This window comes from Desmodus rotundus, chromosome 6 (genome assembly GCF_022682495.2).
Source record: "Desmodus rotundus isolate HL8 chromosome 6, HLdesRot8A.1, whole genome shotgun sequence".
Taxonomy (NCBI): Eukaryota; Metazoa; Chordata; class Mammalia; order Chiroptera; family Phyllostomidae; genus Desmodus; species Desmodus rotundus.
In genome coordinates this window covers 20,061,984-20,074,237 of record NC_071392.1, presented here as the reverse complement: position 1 = coordinate 20,074,237, position 12,254 = coordinate 20,061,984, and the positions used below count along the sequence as shown (strand labels likewise).

Below are 12,254 nucleotides of genomic sequence, written 5' to 3'. Positions count from 1 at the left end.
ATACTCTCCTTTTATTGTTTCATTAATTACCTTCCTTTCATTTTTCTGCACTTCATTTGCTCTTTTAAATCTTTGACATTCATTCATTTATTGATTCATTTACATCTTCCTTCCTTCATTAATTCAAACAAGGATTGGTGCTTTATTTTAAAACCTCATTCAAAATGGTGCCACGTCATCCGCCGGGGCCGTGAACTTCGAGGTGCCGTCCCGTTTTCTCCCAGCCAGCGCGGATCTCCATCGAGCCCCGCCCTCTCCTCCTCACCTGCTTCCTGGAAAACCACAGAGAGATCGAGTCACAAGCTCTGGCCTGCGGCTTCCTCCCTCTCGCCCCAGGGCTGCCCCGCCCCTCCCAGATCCTTACTGGCTGAGCGCATTTATTTGCATATTTCTACCTTTGTTCCCTGCTTGCAGCCAATCAGCACTCGGGGCGAGGCGGGGGTGCTGGGCGGGGCTCGGGCTCCAGCTGCGGCGGTCGCAGGTTCCCGAGCGAGTCGGAGTCACCGCGGGCGCTCAGCGCACTGCTACCCCAGCCCCGGGCCCCCACCAGTGCCCGCGCCGCTGCCTGGGCTCTGCCAGGCCCCAAAGGCAAAGACAAAGAGGCTGTGCGGGAGCGTCCGCGGGAGCCAGATTTACCTGCAGTGCCGGGAACCACAGGCTTCAAGATGGTTTGCGGGGGCTTCGCGTGTTCCAAGAACTGCCTTTGCGCACTCAACCTGCTCTACACCGTGAGTATCCCAAGCCCGGGTCTGGGGGCTTTGCACCTGCTCGGTCCGGTGCTCCTTGGCTTGCCTGCTTGGACAGCGACTCTCTTCATCCCGCTCCCCCTTCCCGTCTTCCCACGCTTTGCGCGCCCCAGGCCTCGCCATCAGCCCCAGACGACGACCAAGAGCGGGCGCATGTCGCAGTCTCTTCCTTTCCCTTATTGTGAAGCCTCTGTCTTTCTGGCTTGCAAGCCTGGTCTCAGCCACATTGCTCTACCCCGCCCCCTCGCCCACTGCCTTGTCTTTCAGTTATTTGACCAGACCTTCCCACTTTCCTCTCGCTGCCCCTTCTAGTACTCGCTCCTGGCTTCCAAATCCATCTGGAGCGGGTGAGGAGGCTGGACAGCCGCCTCGGGTCTGAGGACAGTTTTTCAAAATAGAGTGTCTGAAAGTGACAAGGTGGCATGTGGACCCAGTGCATCTAGGTTAGCTCTACGTGCTCCTGTGATTTTAATTCAGGCCACAGGAGGTACACAGGATATCCGCAGCTTCCGAAGTTTGTTTTGCGCTTACATAAAAGGATGTCGTTTTTGTTTTTTTTGTCCAGTTTTGCTCATACTGGATGCTTTTTCCATATGTCTCCTCTCATCAATATCCTAACTCCATTTTAAATGAAATCTTCCAGTAAATACGATAGCCTCCACCCAAGTTATTTCTTTTCCTGCCAAACAGCTTGTGCCTTTTAGCTTTAAGACTGCAGTCTCTCTGTGATTTTTAAGGCTCAGTTATGGGTGAACAGGAGGATGGGAGAGCGGGTTGCCTTTAAAGATTGCCTACCCCGTCCCAGGCTTGACATACAAGGTTTTCGCTCGTCATCCTGACATTCATTCCAGGCAAGGGGCATTGTTTGAATCTGTAAGATAACAGACAAAAAAGGGTCTTAATAAGTTTACATAGCTGGTAGCTGGCGAGTCAGGAGTAGAACCCAGGCCGTGGAATCCAGATCTTTCCTCAGGCTTCTCTACCAAATGAAAAAAACAAAAACAAAAACAAAAACTATGTCTTCTGTCATGGGCCCTCCATCATACAGCCTTGCTTCCTTCTATAAATACACCTGGCATTTTGCAGTACCCACCCGGAAGACAAACCCAGCTCCCTTGCAATAGCAGTGAGCTGGGCCATCTGTGCAAGCTTAGGTTACATCTTTGGAATGGAGAGGCTGCCTTGTGGTCACCAACAAGAGGGAGAGGCTGGGTCAGTTTACCATTGCTGGTCCTTTGTGTGTGGACAGGAAAGCCTTGACGGCAAGAGAGAAGCTGGAATAAAGTATGCTTTTCTGGGTAGTTAGGAATCTAAACAACATGGTCACCAATGGAAGACTTGGGGAAAACAATTCTAGAACACCTTGTGATACAGCTGCTTGTCATTGGAGATCCATGACAAGTTTCAGCTTAAAACCCACTTTTGTCTTACCTGAAGCACGCTTATCACATTGATTATTTATTAAGTAAATTTTGACCAGTACTCGGATGTTTCTTTTATTAACATGTATGGTCTGCTTAGAACTTCAGATTGACCATTTTGTGCCCTGACCTTTGCCATCCCGCAATGATTTGGTCACCTGTTCACCAGATACTTAACCTTATCGTGCCTGTTTACACACAGAAGAAGGTCTGCTTTCCATAGTTACTTGACTGAAGTGTCTGTATAGATCTATGTGTCATATGTGTATTTTTAAAGAGGCAAGTTATTTTAAAGTCTAATTCTGTTGTTTTCAAGTTATATCCTTTCTAGTTGTATTTACAACTGTGCTTGAACAATTAAAAAAATTTAAAAAATATAAAAACAAAAAATAAATAAATATAAAAAAAGAAAGCAAAGAGAACGGTGATTCTAAGATAACGTATTAAGACTTTTATATCTGTTTTAAATTATTGACCTTCGAAGTGTATTCTATTGATTTAATAGCTATGCCGTAAAAATTAATTGGGGATTCACAGGACTATAAAAATAGTTAGCCCTTTAAAATTCTAGACTTTGTAGACAAAAGGATATTTCTTTAAATGAATTAGTGTCTACTTCTTACACATTGTGAACAAGCTAAAATAATTTCAGCAGTTTAAGTTGGAGGTGAACAAAAGGTGAAAGTTGGACGAGGTCTTACATAGATGCTGAAAATGTGCCATGGCTGTTATTTCAATTCTGCGTTTTTCCTGGTCTCTCCCTTAATGTTTTAAGATGAGAAGTGTGAAGTGGTTGGGGCAGGGTGAGGTTGAAGACTTGGGAGATGTTTCTTTTTAAGGCAAGAATAGGAGGACCCTTGGTAGGTTCTGATCCCACCAGAGTCACTGCTTCTAAATTATGCTCAAAATCGCAGGATTAGGACGGAAGTCATTTCTAAAAGTGTTTAGTAAAACCAGAATTGTCTACGGAGCGGCAGGGGTAAAGGCCATGGCCCGCCGCATCATCCCTCGTGTCAAAGAATTTTCTTGAGGAACTTAGGACTGTGACTCCACCCGCCAAACTGTCCATGTACTCAGGCAGGCTGCTAATGAGCCTGACTACTGGAGCAGAAATTCTATCAGTCCAGAAAGCATGTCACTAAAACAGGTTGGAGGGCACGTTCCCCAAACTTGTTATAGGCGTTTGATCACTGGACAGAGGTGCAATTGATTGTTGTTGTCGTTGTTATGGTTCAGGTGCTTTAATGAATAGGATCCTTAGTACTGAGCGACTTTAAATGTAGTGAATAGAGTTTATAAGTATGGGAAGAAGGGGAGAAGCTAATCTTCATTGTGCACCTTCATGGTGTCATAAGAAAGACAATGATTTGCTTCAGAACGTCCCACATTTAAAGAAACTGAAAGTTTCTTTTTGAGTACCTACTATGTGCTAAACACTGTTCTCAGTCTAGGAATACAATAGTGAACCGACCTGGGCTTTGAAAACAATATGCTTTTATTAAGCCTCTTTTTTATTTACTGTGTTTCCTACGTATGATCTCAAGAGCTTTATTGAGTCGATAAACATGTGCTGCTGGGTGCAGTTTGCTGAGAACTGTGGGAAAGAATAAACACATGTCAATGGATAGGCAAATACCTAATTCTGTGAAGACAGGATATCCTGAGATTCGTGGAGTGGGAAAATTAAATGCTCTGTATGAGAGGAACTGCCTCTGGGTGACATAACAGTTAGGGTGGATCTTGTGGGCTAGAGTAATTGGGGGAGTGAAGGTATGATTGAATCGGGGAAATGTAGAAATAACATGGGTCTTTTTTTTTTTTTTTACAGTTTTGGATAGAAATACAAATTAAAGCTACTTTGGGAAGATGGCTTATTTTTTTAATTGTTTATTTTAAAGTAATTTTGATTGAAAATATTTTGAGAAATAGTGAAAAACAACCTCTTAAAATTATACCTAGTGATTTGTGGGGAATTTTAGGAAATACAAAATAAATGATGTGCATTACATTATCTATAACTTTTGAAGATTTATAACATATCTCCTTGTGCTTCTTAAGCACAGAAAAGGCTTTTAGGAATTGCATTACTGAGATTCTATGTAGAGTATGTGTAGATTATATATGTGGTTTTAATTAAGAATGTAAGGAATAGAAAATAAGTTAAAATGTGCTCTTAAAACTAGAAAGGCGATTTCAGAAGTTTCAATTGTGTGTTCTTTTCCATTTTCATTCTGACTTCTAAAATTTTTTTGTTGTTTCTATTGATTTTTTCTTTTGCATTTTCCCAGACCTTTGAGTGCTTTGATAAAAATCCCCATGCAGAACAAAAATTATACTGATTTCTATTCATTCTAAGGTATATATTTTCATATCTCTGAAATTGGGATTTTCTTAAAGTAGCTAAACATGCCGTCTTAATCAGATAAAAAAATATGTATCTGTGTAATCTTTGGGGAGAAAAAGTACTGGATTCAGGAAGAAAACTCAGGTTTGAATACTAACTCTGCAACTTGCTTGGAATGTAACCTTGGGCAAACAGTTTATTTGAGCTTGGTTTATTCATTTATTTATTTTTCATGTATAAACTGGTGATTTTTTTTACACTTCCCTTATGGAGTGTAGTGAGGATAAGTTGGGAGAATGTGGATTAATGCTTTGGGTGGATGAAAGAAAAGAAAATTAAGTTGTTACACCTTCAGGTGGAAGAGTTCAATTATTTTAAATTTTCAAATTACAAACTTGCTTGTTTTCATAAAGAAAAATTTAAACTGTTGGGATTTCTAACACACTAGGGCTAGGGTTAACTCATGCGGGCTCTAGGGAGACAGGAGCGTATATACTCAAAATAGTAATGTTAATCTTTCAGCTGTTAAAAAAAGACTGAGATGTCGTAGGTATAAATTTGGAACGATTTACCTGAGTCCTAGTCTGGTTATTAGAGCTCTCTGAAATTGTTCAGTCTTAACTGCAAAATAAATGAAAACTCGTAGTACTTACGCCAAAGAAAAATCTATTGACGGCAATGGCTTCCGCAGTTTTGCACTTAGCATTTTTCAAAATTCTAATCATTTTCCAAATTATTCTTGTTTGGTATTTTAGTGTGTGGTTAGGTTTATGTTACTTCTCTCTGTGTGTTTGTTCAAACTACTGAATGAATTTAAAATATGGAAGTGGTTACTGAATATTTACTTGCATTTTGAATTTTAAAATGATTCATTATTTTCCCATGATGTTACTACATGAGTCTACCTTTGTGCTGATTATGTTTGTGAAATTTCCCAACCTTTGATTTGAAAACTCAGTAACAAAAATGTGCCATTTATGCCATTTCTCATTTAAAATGTTATCAGCTTTCACAAAGCTTAACTACATAATTAAGAAGCATTTACAAAGAAACAATTAATTTTGGGAAAAATTGTATTTCAGCCCGTGTTCAGCACGATTCGAACATCTCAGGAGCTCAATTTTACATACAGTTTCAGGTGGTTGAAAAGTGGGCCATTGTCTGCCCTGGCTGGGTGGCTCAGTTGGTTGAAGCATTGTCCCATAACCCGAAAGGTCTCAGGCTCGATTCCTGGTCAGGGAACATGCCTGGGTTGTGGGTTTGAAGAGGTACCGATTGATGTTTCTCTCTTGCATTGACGTTTTTTCTCCCCATCTCTCCCTCCCTTCTCTCTCTCAAATCAATAGCACATCCTCGAGTGAGGACTAAAAAACAGTTCAAACATATTTGAATTGCTGAAGAGAACAGTCTAAGTTGAGTTTCTCTCTTTTTTTTTTTAAATCACATTTCACCTGAATTCATCTTTCACGCTGTCTTATCACGGTAAAATGGATAATCCAAACCCACTCATAATAATGGATGAAACTCTTCAAAAATAAACCCGCATTCTTTAGCATGCCATTCAGGATCTGTCACCATCTGCTCCTCCCATCTGCATCCCTTTATAGATTTCAGCCACGGAGGATTCCCACGTATTTTGCCCTTCCTTGCTTTTCCGTCTTTGCTGATTCTCTGCCGCAGCCTCGAATGCTTTGCTCTATCTTTGTGAAGTTTCTTAAATAGAGCCTTTTCTTTCTTTAGTCAGGATTGTTTCCTTAAATTTTTACTTGAGAATCTTAATCCTTGAAAACAACCCCAGACTAATTTCATCAGGATTCAGGGGGAGGGGGAGAGCACGTAACTATTTTTTAAAGCTCATTTTCTTTCATTTTTTTTTTTTAAATAGCCTCCTCACTAACTGTAAGTTACAGCAAGGATAGAGAGCCCACGTTGTAAGACTTTGTGGTTTACTTTGGCTTTGCCATTGGCCATACCAACACTGTATTGTAAATAGCTCCGTGCTCTCTGTCCCCCAGCTAGACTACTGACCTTGTGCTGGCAGAGGTCACAGCTTCCTCTTTGTTGCCTTCTTCAGTGAGTAGTGTTTTCCTTCTCTGCTTTTAATGCAGACCCTATACTCTAAATACTTTCTGCATTGGATTGGCAGAATTGGCTGCCCCCTTATCTTATATCAATGCATTATCAGATGAACCCAAATAATTTTCTTTTATTCAACCTAATAATAAATATTGATTGAGCATCAACACCAGTGAACAAAACCAAACATGCTGCCTTCATGGATCTTACGTTTATGGGAGACAGATGATAACCAGTAAGTAAATCAATTATATATCATAGTAGAAGGTGAAAAAGTGCTGTGGAGAAAACTGGAGTCAGGAAAATGAAGAGTGGTGGGCAGTGGGTGGGTAGGGGAGGTAAGTACACAGTTTCATATATGGTGGTCAGGATTCGCCTGCTTGGATCAAAGGCTTGAAGGGGATGAAGGACAAGCATCTGGGAAAGTATTTAAGGTAGAGGGCATGGCCTCTGAAAAGAGCCTGAGGGAGGAGTATTCCTGGTTCATGCGAGGGACAAAGAAGAGTCCAGTGTGACTGGAACAGGGTGAGCACGGGGTGGAGTGGTGGGAAATGAGTCAGAGAAGAGCTGGGACTCAGACTATGAAGGGGCTTCAGAGCGCTGTTAGGACCTTGCGCTTTCACGCAGAGTGAAATCGGTGCCTTTGGACCTGACTTTCATGTAACGGATTTGTCTGGCTGGTGAACCGAGAATGTACTGTAGATGGCGAATGTGGAGGCCGTGAGATGACTTACAAAGCTATTGCAATCATTGAGGCAGGAGGTGAAGGCAGCTCAGACCAGTCTGACAGCAGTGGGAGTAAGAGAAGTAGTCAGATTTTGGATATATTTTGAAGATGGGCCAACCTAATTTCCTGATGGATTGAAATGTGATTACGAGAGAAAAAGTCGAGTTACACATTACTCATGATTTATGTGTGGCCTAAGCAACTGGCAGGATGGATCTGCTATTAACAAGAATGGGGGAGACTGTGAGTGGAGCAGGTTTAGGGAGGAAATAAAGGGTTCGGTGTTAGATGCTAGGGTGCCAGTCAGTTACCCACGTGGAGATCTCAAGTAGCAGTTAGACTAACAGTGGGGTTCAGGGGGGAGGAATAGCTGGAGGTATACAGGCATGGAGCCACTAACGTGCAGAATGGCATTTAGGGGTGAGGCTGGATGAAATGAACCCATTACTGAGGGTGGATGGAGGAGAGCAGTGGTCCATGGATTGAACCAAGGATGCTCCTAATAAGAGTTTTGGGAGACGAGGAGGAGCCAGCAAGAGAGCCGGAGAAGGAATGGTTGTGATCAAGTAAGAGGAAAGCCTGATAGAGTTTCGTGTTTTAGAAGCCAAGTGCAAATTGTTTTAAGGACACGGAATTGAACATGTGTCAAATGCTGCTAAGTAAGATGAGGACTAAGACTTGATATTTGAATTGATCACTGAAGAAGCCATTAAAAAGGGCAGTTACCCTTCTGTTTTTCAGATTATAGACTGTGTGCCTCTCGGCAGTAAAGCCTCTGCCCGAGTGCCCCGCACGGCCCGGGCACATGGCTGCCATTGAGTGACTGGAATGAAGGGACCACTGCAGGGCTCTGCTGCCCGGGAGTCCACTCGTTGTCCCGCAGGTGGCTCCCAAGAAGTAGGAGGTAGAGCAGGTTGGAAGTTTGTTGGCAACTGTGGGTGCCACCTCAAACTTTTTTCCTTGGACAATGACAAGTCAAGTCCCTCACTTTCGATTCCCTTTGTATAATTTCCTCCCAGTAGTTACGACATAGTGTGTATTTTGTGCCTTTGAGTATGAAATCATCTGCTTGGCACCATGGGGAAGATAAAGAAGAAAAACATGTGACGAGGGTGTGGTAGGCTTCCAGTGTCATTTGAAGAACGAAAATGAAATGAAGAACTAAAGTCTTGGCTTAAACACTAAATTTCTGTGTATTTAGCAATATCTAGATTTATTTATAGGATTTTCAAATTGCCATCCAGATGTTTGGCCTCGTAGAAACACATGCTTGATCACCACTGAATTTTTCTTCACTGAGTTTTTCTTCAGTGTTCCAATTAGGCAGAAGTTCAGAGGGACAGTTCAGTGTTCGAGTATAATTCCACACTGGGAATGTTGGACCATGCAGAGGGGCAGATCCTCTGGGGCCTTGTTCTCTTTGTATATCTGTGGGTGCTGTTCCATTGTGGTGGTGTAGTCCTTCTAAATCTTACTACTGTTTTAAATTTCTTACCCTCCACTGCCACCAGAACATGGCTCCTGCTTTGGTGCTGACAGCCTTTTTTTTTTAAATCCTTACCCAAGGAAATATTTTTCATTGCCTTTTTTTTAGAGAGGAAGGGGGAGAGAGAAACATCAATGCAAGAGAGATGCATCTATTGGTTGCCTCTCGTATGCGCCCTGACTGGGGATTGAACCCACAACCTAGGTATGGGCCCTGATGGGGAATCAAACCCTCAACCTTTCAGTTACAGAATGATGCTCCAACCAACTGAGCCATACTGGCCAGGGCTGACAAAACATTTTTGAATCACTTAATGACAGAATCGACTCCAGTTTTTTCAAATGTTCTAGATTCCTTTCATCCTCAAAGTAATTCACTTACCCTGTAGAATTTGGATGTTCAGAAAAAAATGTAGCTGTTGTAGAAATAATTGAAGCCTTTCTTTGCCTTTTGTTTTTGAAATGTGGATATTTGATGAAGGAGTGAAATCCCTTTTATAGGTTACTTAGAGAAAGAACCATCTGGAATATCATTAGGCTGGATTTCTTCCCTGTAAATATTGTATACGTTAGGGAATAAGCGTTTGCTGGTCCTTAAAGCATGGTGAGTGAGGTTATGAGTTCTTTCATCCAGCAGTGTATTTGGAGTACCCCTTCTGTACCAGGGCCTTAGCCAGGTGCTAGGGATATCAGATCAACCTGTGCCTAGATGTGTGGCCCTTGAAGCGTAGAAGAATTTGAAGAATGGCTGGAGGTGGGGAAGAGTGACTCAGGAATTGCTCAGAGGTACTCTGGGCCCTGTGCACTCTTGGCTTTGTCAGTCTGGGGTTGGGACTGTCTGCTAAGATTAGAAACAAAAGGCAGCCAGTGTGGATGTGACTGGATGTCATTGGCTTTAAAAAAAGGCCATCAAAGACGATGATGTTAGGAACAGGGTCCAGGTAACAGAAACCCAGGTACTGCTGCTGGAAATACTAAGCGTTATTACTTTCACATAGCAACGCGTCCCGAAGCAGGTAGTCCAGAGCCAGGGCACAGTTCAGGCATGTTATCTAGTCCTGGTCTTCATCCCTTTTCCTCCCCCATCATCCTTGGCACGTGACTTTCTTCCGTGTCACCAAATGACGTGTGCAACTCCAGGCATCGTGATTTGTTCCATACCAAAAGAAACATGATCCTATAAAAGGGTTTCCCTCGTAAAGCGGGAAACCCTTTTTTGGGGGGGTGGGGGAGATAGTTTAATTGAGGTATTGACATACAGTAAGCTGCCCATGAAGGTATAAATTGAATGGATTTTGGCATGCATATACACCTGTAAACCCATCACCACATTCAGGACCTTGAACATATCCATCACCCACCAAAGTTGTCTTACCCTCCTTGGGAATCCCTCTCTCTGCTCCCAGTCTGCATTCAACCACGAACCTGCTTAGCAGTAACATTTAGGCTGGAGTTAAATTTGATACGTGTAGGCGGGATGTTTGCAGAAAGAAAATGGCCTAGGACATTTCTGTGGATCATTGGTTCCCTTGCTGTTTTGTCTTTAGAGTGAAGTTTTAGGAAGGTCTTTTCAGCGAAAAGGGAGTGCTTCTAGTTTTAAAGAGCCCATTGACGAGGCGAAGGATGTAGAGTTAGTCCAGGTAGGAAGGTGGTCACGATGGTGAAGGTAGACAGGGTCAAAACAAATTGGCAGGTATGAAAAAATTTATGGTAAGTGCTCACAAAATGGAACGTATGTTAACAGACTTCTTCATGAGTTATAGATGAGATTAGAAGAGTGTGTTGGCGAGGTAGCACAAACTCCTAAAAGAAACAGAATTGGACATCCAGTGGCTGGATCATCGAGTATGGCTGGATCAGGGGACTCAGGAAAGGTCCCAACTCTTTCTCACCTTGTCTCAGCTCAGCTCAGCTCACCTTGTCTCTGCCCAGATTATTTTTGAGGCTAGATCTTTACATGTGCAAGGTGGCAGAATCAAATTTAATTGTCCTTACAGCTTGCTCTGCCAGAGGAGCCCGTTTTAAAAGTCTTTCTGTATCCCTGTATTATCCTGTGGGACGCACTGATGGACCCTGTCAGTGTATGGACCCATCCCATGGATCAGTCGCTGTGGATAGGAGGATGAGCACCCACCCCTGGTGAGGCCGAAATCCTGTGTCTTGCTGCTGGCAGTGGTGGGAGGGGGCCAGCGAGACACTGTGATTAAGAGTTTTACAAGAGATGTGTGTGCTGGCTTGCAAAAGCGACAGATGTCCACCACAGAGGTCACTTTTCTGGGCAGCAGTTTGTCTGGTTCTTCTGTTCCTAAATCTGAATTATTCTGGCAACTTCTTTATTATTTGAAAGGGTTAGTGTAATGGTTTAATACTTCAACACCCACTGAAGCTGGATTAAAAAATATGTGGACAGCGTATTTTTTTCCTTGTTCTGTAATGGTGTTGCATACACCAAGCCAAAAGGTGCCTAAATGCATGTTTATAAAACCGTTTCATTTCCACAAAAAAGGCTTTTCATCCCGAGTACAGTTTCCTGCCGCCCACTGCAGGCACTGCGTGGCGTACTTGTGTGTAAAGGTGGCACATGGGACAAAAATTCTAGGTCAGGTAGAAGAAAAATAAAAAGCCCAAAATGAGCACAGTAGCTAGCTAATAGAAAACCCGAGTGAGTTAGAGGACTTCGTTGTTCTTATATCCATGACTACGCAACCAGGGCTCACGGGGAGTAAGTTAGAGATGCGATTCAAGTGTATCTCGATCTGGCTGCGGGGGAAAAAACTGTGGTCTCTTATGCAGTATAGTGATTGTCTTTAGTGTTATATCTCAGAGTTTAAAAATATTTAACTATATAGTTAGGCACTATGATAATGATCCTCCAGGGAGAAGCAAAAGAATGCACCAAGCCAAAACACCAAAAAGCCACAGTTCTGCTTCTGTGTCACTGGGCACCTCTGTTCTGATTTGTCACCTGTGAAGTGAAGGGAATCCATGGAGATCCCTGGCCGGAGCCTTGTGCTTTGCTGTTCTGCTCTCCCATGAGCCTTGACTGAGAACTCTGCCTCTTCACCTTCATCAGAATCCGTAACCTCGCTCTGACATGGTTACAGTTTTTGTAATCTCTCTTTTAAAAGCTGTTTGTATGGTTCACTTTTCTTTGTTTTAAAGAGAAAACAGGAAAGGTCGGCTCTTCCTGCTCACAAAAACATTGCTATCAACTAGTTAACAGATTCATAATCTGTTTTATCGGCATTCAGTCTGCATGGAAGGAAACTATGTGTCATAGGTCTAAATTTATTTTCCATTACAATTGTCTCTTAAGGAAGCTGTTGTTACTGTTAAACAAAAGATTCTTGCAGTTTCTTTGTCTACCAAGTTCTAGTGACAAACAGAAGCTTTTAAATTATACAGTCAGAATTAATTTCATTGGAATTAATGATGTTTAGATCACTAGTTTGGGA

The 12,254-nt window shown here is 42.5% G+C and overlaps 1 protein-coding gene across 2 annotated transcripts in view; it reads left to right on the top strand.

Moving 5' to 3' along the window:
* Positions 1 to 452: 452 nt before the first annotated feature.
* Positions 453 to 12,254, top strand: part of TSPAN13 (tetraspanin 13) — a 32,132-nt gene continuing 20,330 nt past the window's right edge. Inside the window, exon 1 of one of the 2 annotated variants that reach the window (XM_053926148.2) lies at positions 453 to 728. In XM_053926148.2, the coding sequence (XP_053782123.1) occupies positions 666 to 728 (63 nt within the window). In that variant the 5' untranslated portion in view covers positions 453 to 665. The remainder of the gene's footprint in view (positions 729 to 12,254) is intronic. The other variant, XM_024577178.3, reaches the window with a different exon arrangement.